We start from the raw sequence: 27,274 nt of genomic DNA, 5'->3' as shown, positions 1-27,274 counted from the left end.
TAAAGAAAGATATTTAAGTGACACGTGATATAAAAACGTGTATGTACTTTGTTATTGTGTACATGATGTACATAAAACAAAAAAATGCACATAATTTAGCTGTTTTGTTACGACGCTGCCGGTAATTCACTGTATCCGTAAAGGGTAGGTATTGTGTAACCAGTTTATATTTTCACTCTCATTTTCGAATAGAACATAATAATAACATATCCCATTCACAAAAGTAGAACACATATTTTCATTTGCACCAATTTGAAAAAAGGCGATTTTTTATGACTAGGCACGAATTAATTGTTTCGCTTACAATTACTAAAATTAATAAAAAAAATAAAAACTTTCGAGTATATGCTTATCAATTAAAAATATTCCGAATTCACACGGCAATATCCGACACAATACTGAGTAAGGTTGATAGTGTAATGTGTCTGAAAGCTTTTTTCAAAGTCAAAATGTACCACTGCAACCAACTTACTAAAGCAATCATCAAACTCTATTCTCTTAGATACATTCCTAGGATGGTCAGGTCATATCTCGCTTCTCGCATAGTGCAGCTTAATTTTGTTGGTGTTTCGTGTGTACAAAATAAAATATATGTCATATACTCGTATGTGTAGCTATATTTATTTGCATATATATAAACAATAATCAATGAATTTCAATCAATTTCAAATAGATAAAAAGCACTGTTGCATTTGTATTCAGAACTAGAAGAAGCATTGCGAACGATTTTATTAATAAAAGCTTTTGGCAAGCGTTTGTGCATGCTAAGAGTGAGTAATCACGTCAATAACTATAAAATATGCTTAAGATACAAAAAATGTATTTGCGTTTACTTAAGAGAGTTGAGGTTGGTCAGTTTTTTAAGGGAATCAATTAAAAATGTCTTAAAAAGTATTACCAGACAAAAAGGGTTCAATTTAAAAAAAAGTTCGAGTTTAAAATATTAGGTTTCTTTAAAATTAAATTGAAAAATGTTCTGTTGCAAGCAGAATGCCTCAATACTGTGTTTGAGTAAAAGAGACTTGCATTTTCCTCTCTCCAAAAGGCCTCAAGCCAGAACTATAACACTGTGCTACAAAATAAAAAAAAAAAATACACCCGAGAAATAACATAGTGTAGGCTGTTCGTATGGTCGAATAATGCATAAAAATATTTTTGTTATATTTTTGGAACCCTCCATTTTTTTTTATTTACAAAAAGCCATTTTTACAGACCTTACGATGTAATCTATCAATATTTCAGTCATTTTTCTAACAAATCTCAATATGTTATATGTTTTTGGAAAGAGGATTTCCAGACCTTTTGAATGATGTATAGAAGTCTATTGTTTAAACAAATAAAGTGTAGGTTTTCATCCCACAAATCTTGAAAAAGTGATTTTTTTCCCAATTTTGATAGATTACATCGTAAGGTCTGTAAAAATGGTTTTTTGTAAATAAAAAAAAAATGGAGGGTTCCAAAAATATAACAAAAATATTTGTATGCATTATTCGACCATACGAACAGCCTACACTATGTTATTTCTCGGGTGTATTTTCAGTGTCGCACCGTGTAATGTTCGGATGCGTCGGACGAAACGGAGGGGAACAGCGCTCGCAACCGCACTCGACGGATGAAAACTTGTCAAAAAGTCAAAGAAATCAACAACAAAAACGTAAATTTGACATTAGCATCCGAATGCTTCCTCCAATTACACAAATAAAAATCATGTCAATTACTTTGGAAATGACCTATCAGAGGTTGTAGGTATTACTGAGTACATCATATTTCGGCACTTGAAATTTTTCGTAGACCCTCAAAATTTCAAGTTATAGCCTAAAACCCGTTTTTCAATATTTTCAAATTTCAACGATTTTTTGCTCAGCCATTTTTCGGTCAATTTCAGATATAAAAATATTTTTTTATTATGCTCAAGCACCAAGTTGGGTGTAGATTTTATGGGCTGAATCTCAAAGCACAACATTTTTTCACTGTTTTTTTAGAGTTCGGAGACCGTTTTAAGCTACATTTTTTTTATAAACAGTTTTATTGTTCTATTTATGCTGAATCAAGAAAGCTTTCACTCATTAAAAACAGTTAGAAATTGTGGAAGTTATGGTTTTTTGACTCGAGCAAAAAACCCCAATTTTCATGATTTTTTGAAATTTTATCAAAACTTTGAGGGTGTTTGGGTAAAATTGACTTCAGATGTCTCTGTTTAGAACTGTTGAAAAATCTGAAATTGACCTGAAAATGGCTGAGAAAAAAATCTTTGAAATCTAAAAACATTGAAAAACGGTTTTTTGACGATAACTTAAAATTTTGAGGGTCTACGAAATAGTGCCGAAATATGATGTACTCAGTACCTAATACCTACAACCTCTGCTAGGTCATTTGAAAAGTAATTGACATGATTTTTATTTTGTAACACAGTGTTATAGTTTTGGCTTAAGGGATTGATCTCCCCACAAATTTTTACAAGTGAGCTTGTCGGAAAAATTAATTCTTTGCATACGTATTATGGCTCTTAAAGTGTGTTTTACCGATTTTGCTTTTCTATTTAATGAAGACGATATTTTGAATTTAAAAAACCTGGCGGCTTGTACTTAATCTTCAAACTATTATTTTTTATTGGGCCTATTAATTTTTTTTTCTGTATAGTAATTTAAAATATTTAAAATAGTTTTATTAAAGATTATTCTTTCATTTAGTTGGAACTAATTTAGGACGACAGCTTTTTCAATAATTTTGTTTGGAAAACCGAAAGCATTTATTGAAATTTGTAAAAGTATAAGTATATTATTGACATTATGAAGTATTGATACAATTTTTTTTTTCGTACTCTAGGTATGGTAGGCTCGGAGCGCATGGATTTCGGGACTATTTAGGAACTTATGAGGCTTCATTTAAGGCTAAAACCACTAAAACTTTCTTCGGTTGATAAATGAATTTATTAGGGGAAAAAAAAATAATGCAAAAATAAAAAATTCCAGAGGGATTTCCCCCCTTAATTAATTTAGTAAGGTAAAGGTTTTTTAAGATTTTGAAGCACATTATGTTGAAACAAGTGGCTGCAGTGAACCAAATGGGAACAATCAAATATAACTAATTAACTGTTTCCTTACTCTTTCTATTAAAGGCAGTTCAAAATCTTTGTTCAATTTATGTTGACTAAGACAAACATGCTACTAATTTATGTAGCTCTATTTCGCTTGAAAGAATTGTTTGTCTGGGAAGAGTATGATAACTAAGGCGGTGAAAAATAGAAGCATTTTTTACTATGGGAGGCGGAGGTCTATCTCACCCCGTTTAAGAGGGAGGGGAAATTTTCTAAAAAAGAACTGAAAATGATAAAAAAAAATATTTAAAAACAATGGCAACACTAACAACTTTTAAAAATAGCTTTTTCAAAAGCCAGAATTTAATGTCGAATTCCTTTCAATTTTTTGAATCGCCTCAAAAAAATCGAATTTTTGGTGTTAAAAAGGAACATGAAAACAGACCGAATTCTTTTTGCGATTGTATTTGTGTCATTTGACAACAATTTTTACACGAACGTCAAGCTGAAACCAAAACAATTTCTGCAAAATAAAACCAGAGATTCCTTCCTCAATAATTTTGTTTATTTTCTTCGGTAATATACCCCCCGGTCACCCTAAGTAATATAGATTTATTTTAATCAGAATCAAAGGGAAATTGCAGTTATTATTAAGATCTGAGTGAAGATGAAGTAGAAGGTTATTATTTTGGTCGTATGCTGTGGTTTTACAGAGAAAAAATTTTCTGACGACAATTACGAGAAGAAAAGTGACAGTAATTTTACTTTTTCACAAGAAATATGCCAGGAAAAAATATATTTTGATCGCACATTGTTTTTTTTTATTTATTTCATATTTTTCCGCAATAAAAATACGATATTCAATTAAAATTTACTCTTTATTTGAAGTTGGTGTTCTCAAATAAACAAACAACACGAAGAAAACTTTCAGCTTGACGTTTGAGAAATGTCAAATGTTACAAGTGTGTGTGCAAATCCGTGTAAATCTCTCAAAAAAGAGGGATTAAAAAAATTCGAATTCTGCTTCGTTTGAGGCGAATTTTTTTTCTATGGAACATGATTTTCAGAAAAAATTCGCTTCGAGATCGCCGAAAATTCGATTTTTCAATTGAAAGGAATTCGACATAACACTTATTTTTAAATTTCAAATTTTTGAACGTGGAACTCAAACTAAATAAAATGCACGACTGGGTCGCACGAACTTGCTCTTAGAGTTAAAGTTGCTTTAATTTTTAACAACACTTTTTATATAGAATTTTGGAAAAAAAAAATAAAATTCGTTTTTTTTTTTAAATAAAATAAAATCTGAAATCGAATTGCCCTCCAAAACAAGTATGCAGTTTTGATTGATATGTTAAGATGCATTTTTAGAAAAAAAATTTTCAAAATCGTTACAGCCGTTTTTTAAAAAACTAATTTTTTATAAATAATTTTTTGGAAAAAATGTTTTAAAATAAAATTGGTATGCCATTTTGTAGAAATCACTAATCAACATCTAAAAACAAAATTTCAAAAAAATTTGATTTTTCAAAAAAAAAATTCAAATTTTGTTTTTAAATCCAAAAATAATTTTTTTGGAAATTTGTTTTTTGGTTTATATTAAAATTCTATAAATGCTTCCTCACAAAAAGTTTCGTTGAAATCGAATAAACAGTTTCGGAGATAATCGGATTTGAAAAAAACGGTTCTATGGCAGGTACCGTTAATAATGATTTTCAAAAAAAAAAAAAAGTTCATTAGAAGATAGACCTTAGCTTAAAACTAACATTTGAATTTTTTAAACAAAATCGTTGGAGCCGTTTTTGAGATATTTTAATTTTACTAAAATCGGTATATGACAAGTACCGTTATTTTTGGTCCAAAAAAAATTAATTCCAAAAACCCCTCTGGAGAGTCGCCAAATAACGCTACATACCAAGTTTGACATTAATCGGTCCATCCGTTTAGGCTGTAGCTCCTTATACAGACAGACAGACAGACTGACAGACAGACGGACTTCCGGGACCCACTTTTTTAGCATTCTCTACCATCGTAATGTCATGGAAAAATGTTATCTCAACTTTTTTTTTTTGTACGAATGCATAACTTGATATACAGGGTGTCCCATAAGTAATGGATCAAACGAAGTATGCTGATAGGGGATCTTAAGGGCTCTCAGAATTTGGTAACTTGTTCATCCCAAATCCTTACGGTTTTCGATTTAATGCAATTCTTGTGAAATTTCGAAAAATCCCTACTTGGCAACAGTATTTTGCTTCCTGCGCCCATTATTGATTTTTGTTTTCTAAAATTCTTTTACAAAAACATTGCCAAATAATAAGGAACAATTAATTAATCAAAATATTTTTTATTCCATACGCCATTTCGCTGCAAATTAACTAACAGTTTCAAGTTTGATAAAAAATCAATTTTTAACTTTTATTTGAGAGCAACACGGCGACAAAAATTTCTACGGTGTGAGAATGGTTTATTATTTTAAAAAGTTGCCCTGCTATTGTAGTTTTCAAAAATGTATAAAAGTTTCCAAAGTTGCAGTTAGATCAGAAAATATTACAATTTGAATTCAACAAAACAGGGTTTTTCAGAACAAAAAACAACCAAAAATAAACACATTTCTCGAACTGTTATTTGTTTATTTTTCTTTGAACAAAAGCGTCTATTTTTGTTTGTATTTTTACTGTGAAAACCCCTGTTTTGTTGAATTCAAATTGTAATATTTTCTGATCTAACTGCAACTTTGGAAACTTTTATACATTTTTGAAAACTACAATAGCAGGGCAACTTTTTAAAATAATAAACCATTCTCACACCGTAGAAATTTTTGTCGCCGTGTTGCTCTCAAATAAAAGTTAAAAATTGATTTTTTATCAAACTTGAAACTGTTAGTTAATTTGCAGCGAAATGGCGTATGGAATAAAAAATATTTTGATTAATTAATTGTTCCTTATTATTTGGCAATGTTTTTGTAAAAGAATTTTAGAAAACAAAAATCAATAATGGGCGCAGGAAGCAAAATACTGTTGCCAAGTAGGGATTTTTCGAAATTTCACAAGAATTGCATTAAATAGAAAACCGTAAGGATTTGGGATGAACAAGTTACCAAATTCTGAGAGCTCTTAAGGAGGCCTATCACCATATTTCGTTTGATCCATTACTTTTGGGACACCCTGTATAGTACCTACCTATATCGCAAGTAAAAATTGAGACAAAAAAGCTTAAAAAACAAATAACTATTTTTGTTAAAACTGTGGATTTCAATACAAAATTGATTGATAAAATAAACTGCCTCAATTGATTCCTGATCAAACACTGAAATCCATATGATTCTATTAGTGAGGCGGCTTAGCATCTAAACCGTGCACTTTGGGATAAAAGCATGAAATTTATATTATTGGTAGTACTCAATATAAGAGTTATTTTGAGATATTGGGCCACCTTGTATTTCTTCCAGAAGGGTAGATACAAGACTTTTTCTGTGTTGCACTCGATTTGTTGCATATCATAGTGTAGGCAATGAAACATTTGTATGAATATGATACATGATTACGAGGTATTTTCTATAACGCCCGATCGAATAAAATCAGTACCAAAATGTCTTGACCATCATGTAAAAAGTTATTGGACTCTTTATGAATTGTCTTTTACTTAAAGAGCAAGAGTCAGAATATTACCAAGTACTCCTTGAAAAAAGTGGTAGGTTGATAAAATTTCGTGTGGATTTTTCATATACCTACCATAGAAAAAAATAATAAAATATGTCCATCAACAAATTTCAGGTCAAAGTGTGTTTTTTTTAGCGAGAAAGAACACTTTTGAAATGGTACCATTGCAGCACATGGAAAATTTTTCGTGGAAAGTTTTCAGTTTTTTGTCTCGTCGGATCTTTTTTTTGTTCTACGTTTTTTTTCACTCGGTTTTTTTTGCAAAAACCGGTTTGAACCGGGAGAACAAAAAAACCGAAAAAACCGGTTGACCGAATCAAAAAAACCGAAACCGGTTTAAACCGGCCGGTTTTTCCCGTCCTTACATTTTGGTATTGATTTTATTCGATCGGGCTAAAGCCCGAAAAAGAAAATACCTCGAAATCGTGTATCATATTAATACGAATGTTTCATTGCCTATACTATGATATGCAACAAATCGAGTGCAACACAGAAAAAGTCTTGTATCTACCCTTCCGGATGGAATACAAGGTGGCCCAATATCTCAAAATAACTCTTATATTGAGTATTACCAACGATGTTAATTTCATGCTTTTATCACAAAGTGCACGATTGAACTCTTTTTTAATTCTAAGCCGCCTCACTATATGCCTTATAGTTTTTGAGAAAATTGAAAAACACGAAAAATACTTTTTTATCAGATTTTTAATTTTTTTTTTTACTGTTTTCGATAAATTTGGCATTACTGTGCCACCATTAAAAAAAGTATTTGATATTTTATTCAAAGAGTAAGTTAAGAGCTTTGTGTTATGTGCCAGAAAAACACTAGATACCTCGCCGGACAGGCGCAACAGTCAATAGCTTTTATTATATAAAAAGTACCTTACCTGACCCGCATTGCGGGTTCTCAGGATTTTAACTTTACTTTTTGGGTCCTCTGTCCCGCTCACGCAACTTCGTTGTCCGCTTAGTGTGTGTTAACAGCCAGAAAAGGAACTGAACCCCTCGTTAACAATTACAGCAATAAAATTTCATCATAAAAAAAGTAGTTTTCCTATTTTTCAATTTTCTAAAAAAAACTAGACGGCATAGGAACATATGGTTTTCAGTGTTTGAAAAGTAATCAATTTTGGCAGTTTATTTTATTGGAAAATCTTGTATTAAAATCCACAGTCCTTACAAAAATTGTATAAAATGTAATTTTTTTAACTTTTCTTCCCCAAATTTTGATTTTGAAATCGATTATTTCATTTAATTCTTTTTTTGTTGTTGAAAGGAATTCGACATTAAATTCCAACCAAACCATTTGTTCAAAAAATTTAAAACTTTACAGACTTAAACTTTATAGGTGTAGCTATCATGTTGGATATTTTTCAGATTTTGAATTGTTATAGTTTTGGAGATTCAGCTTGGTAAAGAAAATAATTTTTTTCAGACTTTTGCAAAAAGTCACCTTTTACACGTTTTATGTCAAAACATAAAAAAAAAAACATTTTTATGCACAAAAATGCGATATATACATATAATGAATTAATTAGTTTTTATTTAATTAATAGTTATATAATTAATTAGTTGGGTATTTATACTTCAACTTACATCGATATTCAAAAAACTTATTCCCGAGTCAAGAAAAAATACCATAGTAAATAAATACACAACTAATTAATTACACTGCCCAACACACACAAAATTTTCAGACCGTTGTGCATCATTTCTTACTAAATATATGGTGCTGATTCCGAAAACAACATTAGTTTTTTTCTAGCAGCTCTGGTTTAAATTATTCACACATGAAAAGGCATAGAAATTCAATTCGGGTGGCCGAAAAAGTGGGGTGGATGTCAAAAATCGTGTTTTTTTACGATTTCTATCACAAGAAGAACTCCTAACGAGAAAAGTTAAATGCAAAAGTTGTAGATAGTACAAGTGTCTACAACTTTTACCGAAACCATTTTTACTTGCGATATAGGTACTATAGGGCAAGTTTAGGATTCGTAAAAAAAATCGAACTCGAGATAACAATTTTACATGACATTACGATGATGGAGAATGCCAAAAAAGTGGGTCCGGCAATTCTGTCTGTCTGTCCGTCTGTCTGTTTGCATGTACCTCGAGCTAAAGCCTAAACTACTGAAGTGATTTTGTTCAAACTTGGTAGTTAACAGTTTTTGTGTGTAGTATCACACATAAGAGCCAGCTTTTGAAATTAAAAAAAAATATTTTTTGTATCGTTATTAAAGGTACCTGTCATAGAACGGTTTTTTTTTTTATTTATGAATATCTCGTACAAGACTAACCTGATTCCAACGAAAATTTCTGTACAAAAGCGGTTAAGTAAAAGTGATATTAAAACTTAAGAACATTTTCAAAAAACAAAGTTTTGGACTTTTAAAAAATATTTCAAATTTTTTTTTTGAAAAATCAATTTTGTGAAAACGGGTTTGATAGTGAATTCTATAAAAAAAAAAACTTTTTGACAAGTGAAATCGAACAAGGCATTTGATTTTTTCTGCCCTGTTCGATTTCAAAAGTTTTTTTTTACTGTAAAGATTTTCGTTTGGCATTTCAAACTAAGTAACTCGAAGGTCGCCTCTCCGACTACAAGGATTATTTAAATTATTTAAAATTTAAAAAAATGCACTTTTTGCGGTACTGTAACTCTGAAAGTATAACCCCCAGAGAAAAATTATGTACCAGAGAAAGAAAGATAATTTTATTTAAAATATAAATCCTTGGGAATTGTCTGTTCGATTAGTCGTTCTCGAAATATTTAGACTAATGCGTTGTTCAAAATGGCGGACGCCCCGCAAGACCAAACAATAAGCAAACTGAGATCGAAATTTGCTTTGACACGAAACCAAATACTTGCCTTATAGAGCAACCAAAAATTTTTTGAAACCAAATCAGGTATCAGAAATGAAACTTCTTCATAGCCTACGTTTTTGCATTTAAATTCATGGAAATAAACTTATTTTCTTCCGCTAAGTGAATTGTTGTCTGCAGTATATTTATAAATATTAGCAGCTTTAATTAATATTTTGAAGTCGTTTGGGAGAAATTCAGAATAGGAGAAAACGATATTATCTTCTATGACCGTTTTTAATGAGAATAACGAAAAAATCTTTTTTCGTAAAACGATACACCTTGTCGCAAAACTCACACTTGATTTTTTTTAAGGTTCTAAAAAAATAATTAATTCTATACAATCATTGGCACAATCTCAAAAACCGCTACATACCAAGTTTGAAGAGAATCGGTCCATCCATTTAGGGTGTAGCTTCTTAAAAAATAGTTAGAAATTCGAGTTAAACTGAAGTCCCAGGTTCGATTCCTGTCGGGGCCTATTTATTTTTTTTTTTTTATTTTAATGAAAAAAAATTGATATTTTTGAAGGTTTTCTTTACAAGAAACCATAATTTTCACCATTTACTAAAATGTTCGTGTTAATTTAAAATATAATATAATTTGCCGCTCAGGATTTCAATAAAAATAGAACAGATCTGAGCCGCTCAGGATGCTCCGCCGCTCAGGATGCTCCGCCGCTCAAGACGTGGTCGTAATTTAAGACTCTAAGTTACAAGAAAATCAATGGTTCGATATATTTGGCAGTAGTAGAAATCCATGTAAAAAAATTGACTTTAAAATTAACAGCATTTAAACGGAATAATTTTAATAAGTAAAATATTGCAGATAATAGATGTGTTATGGGATTGTCGTTTGGTCAATTTATGTTTGCCTATTTTTGATTTATTTTTAATATCCCACAGCCCTCAGCGATTTTTTCTTTCCTAGACTCACACTCACCTAATGTACTTTACAAAATAAAAAAAAATCAATCTTAAAAAAAAAAAACAATTTTTATTATTTAATTTTATGCATATGAATGGTTATAAATATAATGACTTAAAAAGGGAAAATAAATGTAACGTCTTCTAAATCAGGAGTTAAATATTCCTTAACTAGTTTTTATTATTTAAGTATGTCGTAGAACAACGACATTAACCATTAATCCTTAAGAAAAATAATTTTACTGTTCAGAGCAGACTCATACAAAACTTAAATCATAATAATATTATAGACACAAAAAAATCCTACACAAGAAAAAAACATACTTTTTATTATTTAATTTTATGTATGTGAATGGTTATAAATATAATAACTTAATAAATGTAACGCCTCTTAATCAGGAACAAAATATTCCTAAACTAGTTTTTACTATTTAAGTATGTCGTAGAACAACGACCTTAACTATTAATCCTTAAGAAAAATAACTTTACTGTCCAGAGCAGACTCATACAAAACTTAAATCATAATTATATTATAAAGACACACAAAAATCCTACACAAGAAAAAAATATTCTTTTTTCTCTGCTTTGTCTGACTAAGATAAAATTCTTTCGTTTATTGAATCATGGAAGATAATTTGATGTATACTGCAAACTCACCTTTTGGAGCTTTTTTTCTTGATCAATAATTTAGAAACTAATGTTTTGGTATGATGATTTGATGATTTAACAAAAGTAGGAGATCGTTTTTTCATAATTTTAAATCATTTTCTGCTGTTGTGCTTCCGTTTAACGATACCGGATTTAGGCTTCATTGTCTTTGATTTACTTCTTAATGAGGCATTAGAGCATCCATCTGTGGTATTTTTATTCTCACTATGTTTTTGAGGAGATTTAAGTTTTTGTTCCTGTTTGTGGATTCCCACTTTCATCCAAAATTCTTGCTGGGCTGCGCCAGACTCTGATAGTATTTTTTGACCTTCTGGGTACTTGCTTAAAATTAGTTGGAGTTTTTTAATCGTTTTATATAAAATCTCAGGTGAAACAAGACCGTAATCGAACAAAGAACACATATGTAAAATAAAATTGCGGTACAAATTTTTTCGTATGATTTCTATTCCATATGCATCCAAAAATCTATCGCAGATCAACGCAAGCTGACAGTCACCAACATATTTATTTTTTATAATATGGAGGTTCCATAATTTCATTAGTTCTTTTTCGCCTTCATTAACATCAGAAAATTCGTCTATCATTTGACCTACTTTCTTACGCAACCAAAGAGGATCACTTTCTCCTTCGGAATCGATATCAAGCTCATTTGAATGAACAGGCAAGAACGTTTCGGTATGGTAGTAGAGCCTTTAAAATTTCGAATAAGTAATGTGCAAAAATACAAAAACATACTACTTACCGGTTATGACCTGTTCTGTACAGTTTCTGGTTTATCAAATCATCCTCGTCCAATACAAGAAATTCATCAAGACTAGTTTTTTGACGACGTGGATGACATACAAGTAGATTGGTGATGGATGTCCTCCTCACTGGCCCACATGTTCCAGTAAAAGAACGTCGAGATGCACCCACTAGATCGTAGGCTGATCCAGCATATGAACCATCATACAAATCATTAATTGTAACATCTATTCGAGCCCCATTGCCATCGGGATGATACGCAAAATTAAATCTAGCATGACACAATTTCAAGTGTTTCAATAATGCGTATAAACGCAAACAGTCTAGCCCACACCACGGACATACCACCTCCTGGGTGTATTCTGTTTGCTGGCGTGTGTTGTTGTTATAAATAAAGTTGTAAACTATTTGAAGTTTTTCCTCGACTAAAAATTTTGATTTGAAAGTGTTTGAATGCGAATGTATAGCAGTGTTGTTTAAATAATTGACTGTTTTATTGCAATCGTAATCGGAATTTTTCATGTCGGAAACAGCATACTCGCATACATCTTCGGCCTTCACATTGTTTGATATCGAAGTATTTGACCAATATAAACTGAATTTAAGCATTAGACATTGATGAAAGACTTGAAATTTAAGCGTAACTGGGGTGTATGTGTCTGGTAGTGTTTCCCATGTTTTTTTCTTTGGTGAAAATGTTTTAATACTACTTGAAGAAAATTCCTGGAGAGCCGCTTCGTACTCTCCTTCTCCAATGCTTCCACAGTTTTTCTCAAAAACTACAAGCTCACATCCAAAGTTTGTGGAAGACAATTTGAGTCGTTTAGATGGCACATCTTTAAAATAAATAAATACAAAATTTTCAATGCTCAGACTTAATTCAGACAAAACCAATAAGAAGGAATTAATTTTCAATTTCTGTCCCGAAATGGAAGTTTGTTTTTGTTTCATACAAAAATTTTAAATGCTTAAACTAAGTTCATACAGAACCAATAAGAAAGATTAAATTACCAATCACAATCACTAAATGAAAATAGTATGGGATTTAGGAATTTTATAATTATTGCTATACCTATAAAGATTTAATTATAAATTTATAACTAGGTACAAACCGTCGTCATTTTGTAAATTGAAATTATTTTTTAAATCTGACGCAGTGGAAACGCTAAACATAATCTTGTACACAGTGTGTTGATCGCTCAGCGGGCTTAACGCTTTCATTGGAATCGAGACAGCTGGATAATCTTTGAGTTTGGTTTGCGGATTTATTACAACGCTTGAAAATTTTGTCTGAAATTAAAACAAATGTTACCATATTTAAATGAATTAACTAGCTTCATGACTACTCACCAAAATTTCCTGGAAACTGGCATTGCCTTCTTTGCGCTTATTTCTTGATATTTTATACAATGTCGTTTGGACATTAACCTTGTCCCCGGTTTTCCACTCTTCGTCTTTTTTGTCGAATAATCCAATGAAAACTATGTTCAAATAGTTACCCATGGTTCCTGTTTTATGCAAAATTGTGTCGAGAAGCGTGTTTACTTTAAAAGTCGAACGCTTTTTATTGCTCCTTGACATTCGACCTTTCATATAGCTGAGCGTTCGGTTTAAAAATATTGGCTGAGATAAAGGAACAAAAATGGTTAGCAATTACTTCAGAGAAATAGCAAAATTCTTACACTTGTGGCATGGCGATTTCTGAGAAAACGATATATTTGCGTAGGCTCTAAAAAAGTTTTTCAAAAGTAGTTTTTCATTTGTTCAATTTAAAAATACTAACAAGAATATGAAATTGAGATTTGAGACCTACTTTCAAACGCTTGTAAAAATAATTCCTGGTCGACCTGGACACCACTCATTTTGTGCATATTTTATTTAATCCTTTATTTATTTCTATTGGACAGGCATCTAACACAATTTTTAGCTTTTAAAATATAGTGAATTAGAACTAGTTGTGTTTTTGTTATTTAAATTGCTTGATAATTGTTGATAAATAGTTTCGTAAAAAAGTATCGGCGGGAAAATTGTTTCTTTGACAGGTGACAGCTTCTTTGTGTTAGATTTGAACGAAAGTTTACACTGAATAACATGCTGTGAAGCAATGTTTGACGGCTTAATGCCTTACATTAAAAGACCGAAATATAGGTGTGCATGTGTTCTATTACAATTAAATGTCGTTTTCCAAAATTCAAAAAGTGTCACTCCAAGCTATATATGGCGTTTTTAATTGGCAATCTGGAAGCAAAAAAAAGCAATCTGAATGCGTTCAATTGGACAAAACTGACAGTTCTGATTCTGAAAAAAAAAAGAGAATTTCTCTTCTGGTTTTAAAAACAGAATCAGAAGCAGAATCACTCACACATTCATAGATTTAAATGTCAGCAGTACAAAATGTTTGCAGCACAAATACAAATGAAATTTGGCGCGAATACACATATATGTGAAACATGTTAAACTCAAACAATACATTCACACCAAACTTCAGATTCTTAGGAATAAAAAAAAAAAAAAAAACGGTTCAATTGGGATTCCGAATCGAAGAACAATTCCGGATTGTCAATTAAAAACGCCAATAATCACTCCCAAAAGAAGTGATTTAAAATTCCAAAATTGAAAAAGGAGTGAATTTTTGGAGTGAATTCTTCACTCCCAAAATTTTGAAGGAGTGACGGAGTGATTACCAATACTTCTAAATTTTACTTCATGGACTGCTTGTCAAATTGTTGGGTGGTTGTTTTAATTTTTTTTTGTGAAGGAAATTATATTTACTTATAAAAAAATATAAGGGGTATTCACGATCTGGTGCAACAGGCCTAGTAAAAATGTAAAATTTTATTTTTTTACAATAGATCGTGAACGCCCTTTCTCTTATCTATAGTAAATATTGAAGCATGAATGAAATCCATGATGTTTTTTTTTTAACAGGGTTGTTCCTCCACTGTTGCTTCTTCTTTTTTTCCATTTTTTTATAATTTAATTCTTTGTTTTGTTCGGGTTAATAAATTTTCACAAATTATTTTACATCAAAAGAAACTAAATTACGGGACATGAGTACCGACAAGCCGACAACCATAATAAACAGAATAAAAAAGACAAACTGTTTATCATGGGAGACGCGAGGGTGAGCTGCCATCTGTCAAAAATAATTTTACTCTATTGTATTTTTATTTTGCAATAGGTCTAGGGTATAGCAAAAGTGCAAGACTGTTGTAAAATTTTAATCCGTATATTTTGTTGTTGTAGTGTTGTAAGATTTTACACTTTTGCACTTTTGCAATGATACAAGACCAGTTGCATCGGATCGTGAATACCCCTATAATAAAGTACCTTTTGTAAAAAATCAATAAAAGTGAATTTAAATGATTGTGTTATTTGTTGTTCCCATCCATGGGGGTAAACCTTGTCGTGGCGGATGGGCTTACGCGGTGACTACTACTATGAAGCTTAGAGCTATGCGATCGCGAAACTTGTTTTTGCAGAAGGGCCTCCCATGGTCGAAGGGTCGAAGCGGAGTAGGCTGTTACTACCAATTACCCCCCCAACGAAGGAGTGTTCCCACCAAGGCACTTCCAACAAATGACGGTATCGGAAGAATTCATTTTAAGAATCAACGGTATCGTAACCAGTTCCAGTAAGGCCGCGTAAGTAAGTATGCGCGTATTAAAATTTTTGCGTCCCTAAAGAAAACTGGAGCCAAAAAATTTTAGTTGAAAAAAAAATAATTCGAATTGAAAAATTCTAATACGATGGTATCAGGAGTTTGACAGTTACATAAAAGGATCTGTGAAATCTGTGTAAATTTTTAAAATAAAAAAAAGAAAATGAAAGAAAAATATTTAAGAAAAAATTCTTTGTCCCATCCGGGAATTGAACTGGGTACCCCCACTCGCTGATTTTTTTTTTTTTTTTTCAATTTTAAATTCATTTTTATTTTTCATCATCTTAAAAATATCTTAAAGCTAGACAAGAATTCATAAGAACTAGCCTACTTATCAATTACTTACAACTTAACTTACCAAAGCTTGCTTAAAAGATTATTTATTTTAGCAATCAGAAGGGGATTCATCTTGTTTTCTGTGGGCTTGTTTTTCCGTCACGTTCATGTGAAATTCTTCTGTAGCTGGCAGGCTTATGCTTTAAAAATGCTTTAGATTATTTATACTCTCTGAATTCAATTTCCAGCCACACAAATCACAACAAGTTGAACAAGAAACAGAAGAATGGGAAGAGAAAACAAAATAAAAGGAAAGAAAATAATAAAATACAGATAATTTTTTTTGCTTTTGATTTATTCTGCAGACACAGCATTTATGGTCTTCCTTTCTTTGTGGTCTAACACAATTTATACAACCCTCTCTGTCTGAATCAAAAACCATTCACACAAACAGCGCTTGCTTGCTCTCGTTCGTTTCGATACAATTGTACATTCGTACCATATGCACACATACCATACACGTTTAGTGAACCATCCATGTGTGGATTTTTTGGTTTAGTCCGCATCCCAATGCCAAGGTCTGCAATAAAATCTATGCAATAGCTCAAAAAAAGACTTGTGGCACTCAAAGACTGCCGTGGTAAAGCTATTGCATTGCACTTTTTGTCACTTAGGTATGCAATTATAATTTGCTTACCTAACCTACACAAAACCAATGATCATGTTTTGTATCTACCTATCAATTCATATACCTACAACAACAAGGTCACATTTGAAAACATGCATACACACAATCTCATGTCATAAACTTCTCCAGACCAAAAAATAAGAAAACACAAAAATACTTTTTCTCTACAATCGGAACGCAACGCAAAGCTTTACTGCTGGAACACAATGGCGTCGGAGCCGGAGTGGGAGTCGTAACTGGAATAGCTGTCAAAATATTCAATGTACGCAAATGCAAATGTACGAACACAACACAACACAACACGACGCAACTGGAATCGGAGCCGCAGCCGGAGTCGGAAGAGTTGACCAACTTTTAACTTTTACGTACGACACATGTGACGTTTTCATTTTTAACGTGAATAACTTGGTGATTATATTTTACTTGGTTAAGCCCAGTACGCAGATCGCGCTAAAATTTATCTTTCATACAAATTTCCTCCAAAGACAAATTTTAGCGAGGATTTTTAGCCAGGTAGTACGCAGTTCACGCGCTAAATTCGAATTCTCATCTACTACTTTTGCAAAAAGTCTCCACTCAATTTAGCTCGCGAAATAATGCTCAGCGCATTTTTTCACAGATGAATTTTGACATTTTTGTGGTCGTTGTTGTTGCTGCAAGGAATAAGGGGCAAAAAAAAATCTTGGAATATATAAAAGAAGAGGAACAAAACAAAATGAGAGAGTGAAAAAGCAATAGATACTGTTGTAAGCAGGTATAAGTAAATGAAACTGTGATTCAGCCGTTATTTTTAAATTTAAATTTATCTTGGCTTTTAGCGAACGCGTGTAGAGATAAAAATTGTCGAGATAAAATTTAGTTTAGCGCGATCTGCGTACTGGGCTTTAAGCTAGCTTTTGACAGCCTAACTCTCCAATTCAACGAGGTGCTCTCCAGAATCACGATATGGATTTTCTGAACTAACCCTACCGCAGATTTACACAGGGCATGAAGACTGGCGATTTCTCGTCGATATTTTTATTGAACCCTTAACAAAAAATTTTGAAATTCTTTGAAGATTTTTATTGTGAAACAATACCTTGAGGAACCCACGTTTAAACAAATCTAACATATAACCTTAACCCTGGTTGATTTCGGAACAAGAAAGAACATCTACATTCTACACCATGAAAGAACGATATAAAAAAATATAAAATAGACGTAAAATATAGAATTAGGCTTCGTGTTAACATGGTACTAGTCATAAAAACGTTTTTACATAAAATTTTCTTTAATTTAATAATTTTAGAATACTTCTATGATCATATCCATCCATTAATAATCTTCTATCTCACATTTATACATTTTCACCCAGTAACAGACATACGCTGGAAAAGGGTCTTAGCCACAGACTATATTTTGACTCAAACGAAGAAGATGACAGCCAGAGATAAACAACAACAAACGATCAAACAACACACATGGAAAGGCGGAACGACTGGATAAGTACAAAATTTAATACTTTTATTTTCATAATAAGTTTTATATCCCTATTTGTTATTAATGTTCTAAAAAGTTTATGAATACTTATTTTATGTTTTTCTTATATTTTCAGATCGTCAGCATTGAACAATTAGGCCCCAATAGCCATTAGAGTTCAGGTAAGTACTCTGCATATCTATTTGCAAACATTTGTTTACATTAGGTGTGTTTTTTTGTTTATTTATATAGATTTTGTGCAAAAAAACGACATCGGGATTTTTGAAATCCATGCAAACATTTGGCACCACTGTACATATACTTTGGCAGCTGTCTGTCAAAAATGTTGCTTTTGTTTTTTTTTTTTATTTTAACTCCGAAGTGGGAAGGCCATTACATCCATGTTGGATGCAAACAAAAATTTTCATATGGCCATGGCATCCATGTTGGATTCAAAAAAATTGTTTTTCACAAAAACCCAAAAATTATCTGTATATTCTTAGCTACATTTTAAGACCATGATCATTAACATTAGTTGCGTCGTTCTTGTGTTATAAGCGTTTGAAGGTAGCCATATTAAATTTTTTTTTGATTTTTTAAAAATCATATGTGAAAACTTTTTTATTTCTAATTTTTCGAAAAAAATTTGGTAATTTTATATACATATCTGTTCAACAATCTTATCAGGATCCATTTAAGACTTTTATCTGAAAAGTGCATTGCGTATATCTCGAGATATTAACATTTCAATGCAACCATGTCAAACAAATTTTTGAATATTTTTTTCTATGAGAGTTTTTTTCAAACCTCGTTTTCTCCGCTTTTTTTTTTGTTAATATTTTCAGATATTTTTGTATGAACACAACAAATAAAGTACCTTGGCACTACTGTTTTTATCGAGATAAAGTAAAATCTGGATAATTATCTGGATTTTTCAAAAATCTATACAGATAAAGTTTTTGTTGTTTTTGACACGTAAATTGTTTTGATTTCAAAAATCTCGATGTCGTTTTTTTGCACAAAATCTATATAGATAAACAAAAAAACACACCTATTATTTTTTTTTCTTTCTCCCTACAGAATCGGATTTCAACACACAAGCCATTTCAAGCCACAGAACAACCCCCACAACATATTATTTTATTTATTATTTACGGCCATATTATTCACTCTGGATTTAGTTTGGATTTAAGTTAATTTTAAATCCAATCCATTAAATCTGAATTTCATAAATCCAAGGATTTAATTTTTTGGTCATATTATTCACTCAAAAAAAATTATATGTTTATTCAATAAATTTTGTATAATTAGCATTTATCTTTATTTTTCCTTCACAAAATACTCGAAAAAACATCTGAACACTGTGAAAATTAATTTTACATCTGGATTTATAAAGTTAAACAGACCTCCAGAGAGCAGTTTAAATTTGTTTGGATTTAACGAGATTGGATTTAAAAAATTGGATTTAAGATTGGATTTAAGTAGTGAATATTATGGAATTGGATTTATTTTTGACATTTAACATTGTTTACATCCAGATGTATTTTTTAAACTAGTGAATAATATGGCCGTTAGTATTACAAACACATGCAAAGCAAACGTCAAACTCCACTTGTCACATTCGTCGGGAAAAAATTCCAAAATTGAACAAAAAAGGAGTGATTCACTCCCATAATTTTGGAAAACGATATAAACAAGTTTGATGGAGTTCAAAACCTTTTTTCTTGATTAAGTATTTCCTGGTTCATAAAATTATGCAACAATTTCAATAAATCAATTTAAATTTTTGCTCAAACGTGGTTTTCAAACATGTTGTTCGTGTAAATACAGTTCTATCAACTCAAGATGTCCAACTTGGTCTTCCATGTAAACAGATCTACTTTTTTTTTGTATTGACAGTGAACAGCTGTCTTTTTCTTCGTTAAATTTTGTTTTTACAAGAAAAAAAAAAATCCCATTGAATCGAGCAATGAAGAAATTGTTTTTTTCTTGGTTGGTGTTGTACATTCATCAAAATTTTGTGAATATCTAGTTTATTTCCTATTCCTTGAAAACGATATTTTACAAAAACGTAATTAAATTGTAATTAAAATAAATGGATAAGCTTACAACAATAAGCGCAACATTATTTATGGCTGCTGATGTTTTCGCAATTGTTAGCTTAGCCATGCCTGATTGGATTGTCACAGAAGAAGCTGGTAATAAGATAAAAATATTTAATAAAAACAAATAAATGAAAATTTATATTTCTTTGTTTCAAGGTGACATCCGCCTAGGACTAATGTGGACTTGCATGACTTTGTATAATAGGCCGCAAGTATGTTTCACTCCGGAGCTGCAAATTGAATGGCTGTTGGCATTAATTTGCATATTTGTTGGATGCATTTGTGTCACCACTACAGTAATTCTTTTGGCATCGAGTACCTGGGACCGCAATGTTATTCCTTATGCCAGATGGGTAGGATTCACAGCGATGGTGTTGTTCTGCCTTGCTGCAGTGATTTTTCCACTTGGTTTTCATGTGGATGAAATCGGTGGGCAAGCATATCAACTTCCGAATACTTACAAGATCGGAATCTCGTACATCATGTTCGTGTTGGCGCTCTGGATAACAGTTGTGTCAGAGCTATTTGCAGGAAAAGTGTGTTTGCCACATTTTTAATATTAAGTAGGTACATTAGCATGTAAATAAACTTGTACCATAACTTATTTCATTTGAACAATTAGGAACATGAGCGATTTCCCTAGGGACCATGGATTGGATATTTACTTCAGTTCAAAGATGATTAATTAATGTATCGATTTATTGGTCGCAACGATCAGAACAGAAGCTGTTCCATAATAATTTTTTTTATTGAAATTTGAAAAATAAATAAATGCGCCGTGCGAGACGCTGGCTCGCAACATTTTTTTGAAAAGGGCATATTAAAATAATAAATAAATTAAAAATATCAAATGCATTCATTAAAAATAAAATACACTAATGTCGTTTTCGATTGGTTTCACTCAAGAATTCACTCATTCTGAAATCCAATAAAACAGTTTGAATCGCTTCCACTCAATTCTGTTTTTGTTGCTTGTGTTTGTGAAATTTCAAAAATGTCAAATAAATTTTTTTTTCTTCCAACCAAAAAAATTATGGAAAATTATAAATCTAAAGACGACGATGAAGAAGAAAATGGTTAAAAAAATATTCCATTGCAATAAGGTACCCATTTTAATTTTCTAATTAATTTTAATTTCATCAAATAATAAATTTTTGAATGACAACAAAAAAAGAATGATTGAGTCTTTTTTTGTTGACATTTTTGTGTTCATGTATTAGTGCTTCTGATTTTAAATCGAGAAGAGAATTTCTCTTCTGAGAAGCCTTCTGTCTGTCATTTTTGTGCGAATAAAACACATTCAGAAGGCTTCTGAATGGTTCCGGACGCTTTCGGACGGCCAATCGAAAACGACATAAGATACAATTTTTCAATAGCCAGATACACCCCAGTTAAGGGTTATTCGTTATTCCTATGAATAAAAGTGTTTTTTATCTTGAAATTTATTCTTCTGATCATCTACTTGATCATCTAATTGACGAATAAAAAATCAGGGTTAAGTTAATAATAATTTTGCCGTATGTGTGACTAATCAAATTAATAAACAAAAAAAATCGCATCAGAATACCTACAAAAAGAATTATTAATACTGGTTCACTCAGTCCAAAGTTATGAGGTAACAAAAAAAAAAAAAAAAATACAGACGAATTGAATACCTTCTCCTTTTTGGAAGTCGTTAAAAATGATTTAGCCTAGCTTTTTTGATAAACTATTCGAACGAATATTTAATGTGGGGAGGTATACAATAGACTGATTTAAAGAAAAATTTAACTTTTATTTGTTGTATCGAAAATATTGTTGGAAATGATAAAAATAATCTGTAAAAGTAAGAATATTAATATTAAGCATTTGGTCAGTAACTTAGAGTGCCCGTAAGTAGTTGTAGGTAATTGATAAGTAGGATAGTTTTTATCAAATTTTGTCAAGCCTTAAGATAGTTTTAAGATGATGCGTGTTTTATTCGTAACTCAGTACTTAGCTCAGTAAATTTTTTTTTTTTTAAGGTAAACAACAACATATGATTGCTAAGGATAAACAAAAGTTTTTTATTTGTTGGTTTACAGAGAAATTTTGTTTATACACTTATACATTTTTGACTCTTAAACAATATAGGATTATAAAAAAAATAAATAAAAGTAATCCGTTTTGTATGTTTATAGCAATAAATGTTTACTCAGTAAAATACTGAGTACCAATAAAACACGGCTATGATGAAGAATAAACATTTAAAAAAAAAAATCGGTCAGGGGGTGGGGGTACCCAGTTCAATTCCCGGATGGGACAAAGAATTTTTTTAAATTTTTTTCTTTTATTTTCTTTTTTTTTATTTTAAAAATTTAAATGAAACAACAATAAATAAATACATACTTTTAAGATCTAATTTCACATCCGTTTGTTTTCAAACGCGATAAATCCAAAAGCGTTTTTTTTTTTTATATATTTTCAACAAACTATTAGTCCAAATCTAAATATCTACCAAACGCTATTTTATAGCTGGGGAAAATTCTACAGAATATATTTTTTATAAATAATTAATCATGTTTTGAAAAGAGATTAACCTAAAATTAACAATTATTTTACATAAAAAAAAAAAAACAAAAACATATCAAATTTTTTTTAAATATCTCCCTTTCTCGCATTCCTTTTTTTCCTTGTGAGTAATTTTGGCAGTTAAATCTAGAAATTATCTCGATAATTCTTTTACACACACAGTTTTATTCACATTTCAATTTTATACAAGAAAATGATTTAGCCTAGCTTTTTTGATGAACTTTTAAAAAGTTATAAGATTCTAAACTCAAAAACGCAATCTTTCCCATGTAAATCCTATAATGGGAAATTCAAATTTGGGATGCGGCTGTACTTATAGTACAGGTAAAGTAGGCATTAAAAAAAAATTGTTACACTCATGAGACTTGGCAAAAAGTTTGCTTTTGGGATACTGAGTACAAAAAATACCTTGAAAACATGTGTCATATGATGATATTCGACAAACAATTTTTTTCAGTATATTTTTGACCTTTCACCCCCTCCCTCTTGTCCGCGAAAAAACACCCTTCCACCCAACTTTTTTTTATAGACTTTTTTTGTACTTGGTTCTTATCCCAAAAGCAAACTTTTTGCCAAGTTTCATGAGTGTAACAATTTTTTTTTTTATTTCTTGATTTTATGTACTATTTTACCTGTACTATTAATTAATATTAAGGACTTAAACTTTTACAGAATTTTTTTTCATAATTTCCAACAATATTTTCGATATAACTTTGAACAAAACAAAATATTTTTTTTTGAATCAGTCTAATATAGGGTAATTCCATGGAATAGTGGACACGAATTTTGAACAAATTATTCAGACTTTTTTACTTTTTCAAAATAGCAAATTACTACATATTTGCAAACGGCAACTCTTTCAAGCAAGGATAGATTCTTTGTTATATCGTCGGCGTAAAGCAAAATTGTTCTAAGTCTTTAAGAAATCATATGTACTTAGAACAATTTTGCTTTAGGCCCACGATATTTACTTATGGCTGGAAATTGAATTCAGGGAGTATAAATAATATAAAGCATTTTTAAAGCATAAGCCTGCCAGCTACAGAAGAATTTCACATGAACGTGACGGAAAAACAAGCCCACAGAAAACAAGATGAGTCCCCTTCTGATTGCTAAAATAAATTACCATTTAAGCAAGCTTTGTTAAGTTAAGTTGTAAGTAATTGATAAGTAGGCTAGTTTTTATGAATTTTTGTCTAGCTTTAAGATATTTTTAAGATGATGAAAAATAAAAATGAATTTAAAATTGAAAAAAAAAAAAATCCGCGAGTGGGGGTACCCAGTTCAATTCCCGGATGGGACAAAGAATTTTTTTTTAAATATTTTTCTTTCATTTTCTTTTTTATTTTAAAAATTTACACAGATCCTTTTATATAACTGTCAAACTCCTGATACCATCGTATTAGAATTTTTCAATTCGAATTATTTTTTTTTTCAACTAAAATTTTTTGGCTCCAGTTTAATTTAGGGACGCAAGAATTTTAATACGCGAAGACTTTTATATGAAAAATTATTGACTAAAATAAAAATAATAACTAAATAAAAATAACAATTTTAATGTGAGGAAATGTGTATTTATTTATATAATTAATTCTTTAAAGTTCATTTTTTCATACAAAATGTATGCAAATGACGACCACGAAGAACAATTTTTTTTTAACAGTTCTTTGTACATACCCAAACTTGCCCACATCCCAAATCCTATAGTGAACCCAAGCAGGGGGGTTGCATACCCATACCCATCTCTCTTTTTTACGCCTTGAACTTCATACCTATACCTATACCTACCATAATTTTAAAATGCCCCTCCTCTGCAAAAAACTGTCAAAATAAAAAATTGTTCTTCGTGGTCGTCATTTGCATACATGTTGTATGAAAAATTTAAATATTTATTTTTTAACCATATTTTAAAGCTACTCTATTGGGACCCTAAGCTCACTGTAAACAAAAAATCAAAACTCTACGTGTGCGCCATTAATGGAAAGTCGCCCCAATTTTTTTTTATTAATTATAAGGGCATCTTCGTAGAGCGTTCAATTTTATACAAGATCTAATAGTGACGATGACAATATGCCATTTAAGCAAGCGATATTAAAATAAATTTAATGAAATTGCATTTATTTTTTATTCTTGCAACAATAAACCGCAGGTAACATAAGCAGGTTCCCAAGCAAATGCTTAAAAAAAAGAAAATTGTTTCACTTAATTATGAAGATAATAGTTATGGTTAATTCATGGACAGTATTTTCGTATCAATTTATATAATATAATTGGCAAAGAAAATCTATTTATGTATTGGAAATATTTGTGAATGTAGGTAACGTGAGTTACCATGGAATTACCCTAAACAAGTTTAAAAATTCTTTAGATTTATAATACGCACCGTCTTCGTCGTTTCCTAAGGCAGAATTATTGTTGAACATAGGCAGAACTTCGACTCTGAATAACACCTTGTAAATGTTGTGTTGATCGCTCAGCGGACGCAAAGCTTGCATTGGAATGCACACTGCTGGATATTTGTAGACATTCGCTGGCGGATTTATAGTCAGACTTGAAATGTGAGTGTAAAAAGAAATACTTACATCATATTCTCATATTCTTACACACACATTATTCACATACCAAAATCTTCTTAAAATCGGCATTGCTCTCTTTGCGCTTATTTTTTATTTTGAACATTGTCGTGTGAACGTTGACCATGTCTCCGGTTTTCCACTCCTCATTTTCTTCGTTCTTGTCGAAGAGGCCCATAAACACAATGTTCAAATAATTACTCACAGTATCAGTTTTATGTGAAATCGTGTCGAAGTGTGTTTACTTTAAAACTCGAACGCTTTTTATTATTCCTTGACATTCGGTCTTTCATATAGCTCAGTGTTCGGTTCAAAAATATTAGCTAGGTTAAAGTAAAAATAAGGTAAATTAAAATAGACAAGGAACTAAAACAACAATCTTACACTTGTGCCATGACGATTCCTCAGAAAACGATAGATTTGAGTGGTCTCTGCAAAGGGAAACACAGGCAATAAATTTATATAAACAAAAAAAAAAACAAATACTTACTTTCGAATGCTTGTAAAAATAGTTCCTGATCGGCCTGTATGCCACTCAATTTGTACATATCCAAGTCTTTTTCCCTCTTTTTATGAGGTGGCATTTTTTTTAATAAAAGAAACAATTGTTTATTAACTATTAGTAATCGTATTGGAGCTGTTAAATAGCAATTTATTTTGTTTTAAAGTAATTAGTGCAGGCAGAAGTAGCGGCGCAAAAATTATTTGTCTGGCTCGTTTGTGAATTGACAGGTTGTGTTTAATTTTCTAGAGGTTGGTATATCTGTTGTTGGCAACGTAGTGTCATTCAATTTGAATTGTTAGTGATGAGAAAAATCGATAATTAAAAAAATCGAAAAATGCACAATTTGGGTTAATGGGCTTTGTGGAAGCCTTTAATCATAATATGCTGTAATAATTCTGTAATTGTTTATTCTATTATTAACAAACAAGATGCTAATATGAAACAAAGAAATTTGGTTTTGCTTTTCTTAACAGTTTTATTATCTCTCTCAAAGGTCTATTTTTCGATATTCAGATATTATCGATAACTTTGAAATTTGCGCATAACTAGTTGTGGCAATGGTAGGGTAGTTTAGTATGTAGAAAAAAAAAGAACGAAATATGTCCAAATCTCAAAATGGATGCAGTTATCTTCTTCTTTTGAGGGGGCAAATGTAAAAAAAATGTATGGCTTCTGTTCTGATAATCTTTGCAATTGAACTGTCACAGAGAAGCAGGTAATAATATTAAAAAAAAAACTTAAAAACAGATTATAATTTTAAATTTTTAGTCCTTTTACAGGGTGAAATGTGATTGGGACTTGTCTGGACTTGCTTGTCACAGAGAAGCAGGTAATAATGTTAAAACAAGAAAAAAACAATCAAAAGCAAATAATAATTATAATAATTTTTAGTCCATTTACAAGGTGAAATGTGATTGGGACTTGTATGAACTTGCTTGTCACAGAGGAGCAGGTATTATCTTAAAAAAAAAAACTCAAGCAAATAATAATTATGTATAATAATTTTTAGTTGATTTACAAGGTGAAACGTGATTGGGACTTGTGTGGACTTGCTTGACGTTGTACCATAGATCACAGGTGTGTTTCACTCCTGAGCTGCAGATTGAATTGCTCTTGCCCAAAGTTTGTTGGATGCATTTGTGTCACCTCCACAGTGATTCTGTTGGCCAAGGACAGTAATGATATTCCTTATTCTAGATGGGTAGGATTCCCAGCTGTGGTGTTCTACCGTTCATGTGGTGGAAGCAACATTTTGAAATAAAAATAATTTTAATAATTTTTTTTTTTATTATTTTTGTTATTTTTTTCTTCGTTAAAATAAAAAAATTGCATCAGAACCAGGAATTGAACCCCGGACCCCTGTCGCCGAATCCAGACATCTAGACGCGCTCGGCCACCGAAGGGTAATTTTTTTGCCGTCAAAAGATACGTTGTTGAACTTTAATATTCATATTTACCAGCCATTTAAAATTTTAAATAATTCTACTAATTGCCACCACTAAATTTAGAAACTGATTAAAATCCGCAACCTTATTCTTAACAATGAGTATGGTGCAGT

The 27,274-nt window shown here is 31.0% G+C and overlaps 4 protein-coding genes and 2 long non-coding RNA genes across 15 annotated transcripts in view; 3 read left to right on the top strand and 3 right to left on the bottom strand.

Moving 5' to 3' along the window:
- The window catches only part of LOC129911934 (RNA-binding protein Musashi homolog Rbp6), a 103,710-nt gene extending 92,455 nt beyond the window's left edge, over positions 1–11,255 (bottom strand). For 3 of the 9 annotated variants that reach the window (XM_055989959.1, XM_055989965.1, XM_055989968.1), the window contains exon 1: positions 11,145–11,255. In XM_055989959.1, coding sequence (XP_055845934.1) covers positions 11,145–11,239 — 95 coding nt within the window. In that variant the 5' untranslated portion in view covers positions 11,240–11,255. Of the gene's footprint in view, positions 1–47; positions 448–11,144 lie in introns of those variants that run through there. The other 6 variants (XM_055989961.1, XM_055989963.1, XM_055989966.1 and 3 more) reach the window with 5 other exon arrangements.
- On the bottom strand, positions 11,249–25,132 carry LOC129911932 (polycomb protein Su(z)12-like). Of its 2 annotated transcripts, XM_055989953.1 has the most exons (6): positions 13,714–14,415; positions 13,583–13,629; positions 13,251–13,523; positions 13,013–13,190; positions 11,899–12,736; positions 11,249–11,846 (listed from the first exon to the last, which is right to left on the bottom strand). In XM_055989953.1, the coding sequence occupies exons 1-6, from the start codon at positions 13,769–13,771 to the stop codon at positions 11,249–11,251; spliced, it is 1,992 nt and encodes a 663-aa protein (XP_055845928.1). In that variant the 5' UTR covers positions 13,772–14,415. The 2 variants fall into 2 exon arrangements, with proteins under 2 accessions (XP_055845928.1, XP_055845929.1); XM_055989954.1 differs by lacking the exons at positions 13,583–13,629; positions 13,714–14,415 and adding an exon at positions 25,022–25,132.
- Positions 17,770–19,112, top strand: LOC129911940 (uncharacterized). Its single transcript, XR_008771717.1, has 3 exons — positions 17,770–18,010; positions 18,120–18,165; positions 19,064–19,112. It is a non-coding gene; the product is annotated as an uncharacterized LOC129911940 (long non-coding RNA).
- On the top strand, positions 19,909–20,961 carry LOC129911937 (uncharacterized protein C16orf52 homolog A-like). Its single transcript, XM_055989972.1, has 3 exons — positions 19,909–20,181; positions 20,245–20,651; positions 20,711–20,961. The coding sequence occupies exons 1-2, from the start codon at positions 20,079–20,081 to the stop codon at positions 20,643–20,645; spliced, it is 504 nt and encodes a 167-aa protein (XP_055845947.1). The 5' UTR covers positions 19,909–20,078; the 3' UTR covers positions 20,646–20,651; positions 20,711–20,961.
- A 94-nt stretch (positions 25,133–25,226) lies between the features above and the next one.
- On the bottom strand, positions 25,227–25,951 carry LOC129911938 (polycomb protein Su(z)12-like). The gene is made up of 3 exons (XM_055989973.1): positions 25,702–25,951; positions 25,596–25,642; positions 25,227–25,534 (listed from the first exon to the last, which is right to left on the bottom strand). Exons 1-3 carry the CDS (start codon positions 25,793–25,795, stop codon positions 25,427–25,429), a joined length of 249 nt encoding a protein of 82 aa, XP_055845948.1. The 5' UTR covers positions 25,796–25,951; the 3' UTR covers positions 25,227–25,426.
- Positions 25,952–26,268: 317 nt separating this feature from the next.
- On the top strand, positions 26,269–26,992 carry LOC129911939 (uncharacterized). The gene is made up of 4 exons (XR_008771716.1): positions 26,269–26,431; positions 26,485–26,545; positions 26,608–26,668; positions 26,726–26,992. It is a non-coding gene; the product is annotated as an uncharacterized LOC129911939 (long non-coding RNA).
- The last annotated feature ends 282 nt before the right edge of the window (positions 26,993–27,274 follow it).

Source organism: Episyrphus balteatus, chromosome 2 (genome assembly GCF_945859705.1).
Source record: "Episyrphus balteatus chromosome 2, idEpiBalt1.1, whole genome shotgun sequence".
In the NCBI taxonomy this organism is placed as follows: domain Eukaryota; kingdom Metazoa; phylum Arthropoda; class Insecta; order Diptera; family Syrphidae; genus Episyrphus; species Episyrphus balteatus.
The sequence above is the reverse complement of the archived record's forward strand: the minus strand, read 5'-3'. Positions and strand labels throughout refer to the sequence as shown.

Excerpts from the sequence above, each read along its gene's own strand:
- LOC129911932 (XM_055989953.1), bottom strand. The coding sequence starts at position 13,771 with ATGCACAAAATGAGTGGTGTCCAGGTCGACCAGGAATTATTTTTACAA. Across the intron at positions 13,191-13,250 it reads CCAGTTTCCAGGAAATTTTG|ACAAAATTTTCAAGCGTTGT; the intron begins GTGAGTAGTCAT and ends TTTTAATTTCAG. Across the intron at positions 12,737-13,012 it reads CAATTTACAAAATGACGACG|ATGTGCCATCTAAACGACTC; the intron begins GTTTGTACCTAG and ends TTTATTTTAAAG.
- LOC129911937 (XM_055989972.1), top strand. The coding sequence starts at position 20,079 with ATGGATAAGCTTACAACAATAAGCGCAACATTATTTATGGCTGCTGAT. Across the intron at positions 20,182-20,244 it reads GATTGTCACAGAAGAAGCTG|GTGACATCCGCCTAGGACTA; the intron begins GTAATAAGATAA and ends CTTTGTTTCAAG.
- LOC129911938 (XM_055989973.1), bottom strand. The coding sequence starts at position 25,795 with ATGCCACCTCATAAAAAGAGGGAAAAAGACTTGGATATGTACAAATTG. Across the intron at positions 25,643-25,701 it reads ATTTTTACAAGCATTCGAAA|AGACCACTCAAATCTATCGT; the intron begins GTAAGTATTTGT and ends TTCCCTTTGCAG. Across the intron at positions 25,535-25,595 it reads GGAATCGTCATGGCACAAGT|CTAATATTTTTGAACCGAAC; the intron begins GTAAGATTGTTG and ends ACTTTAACCTAG.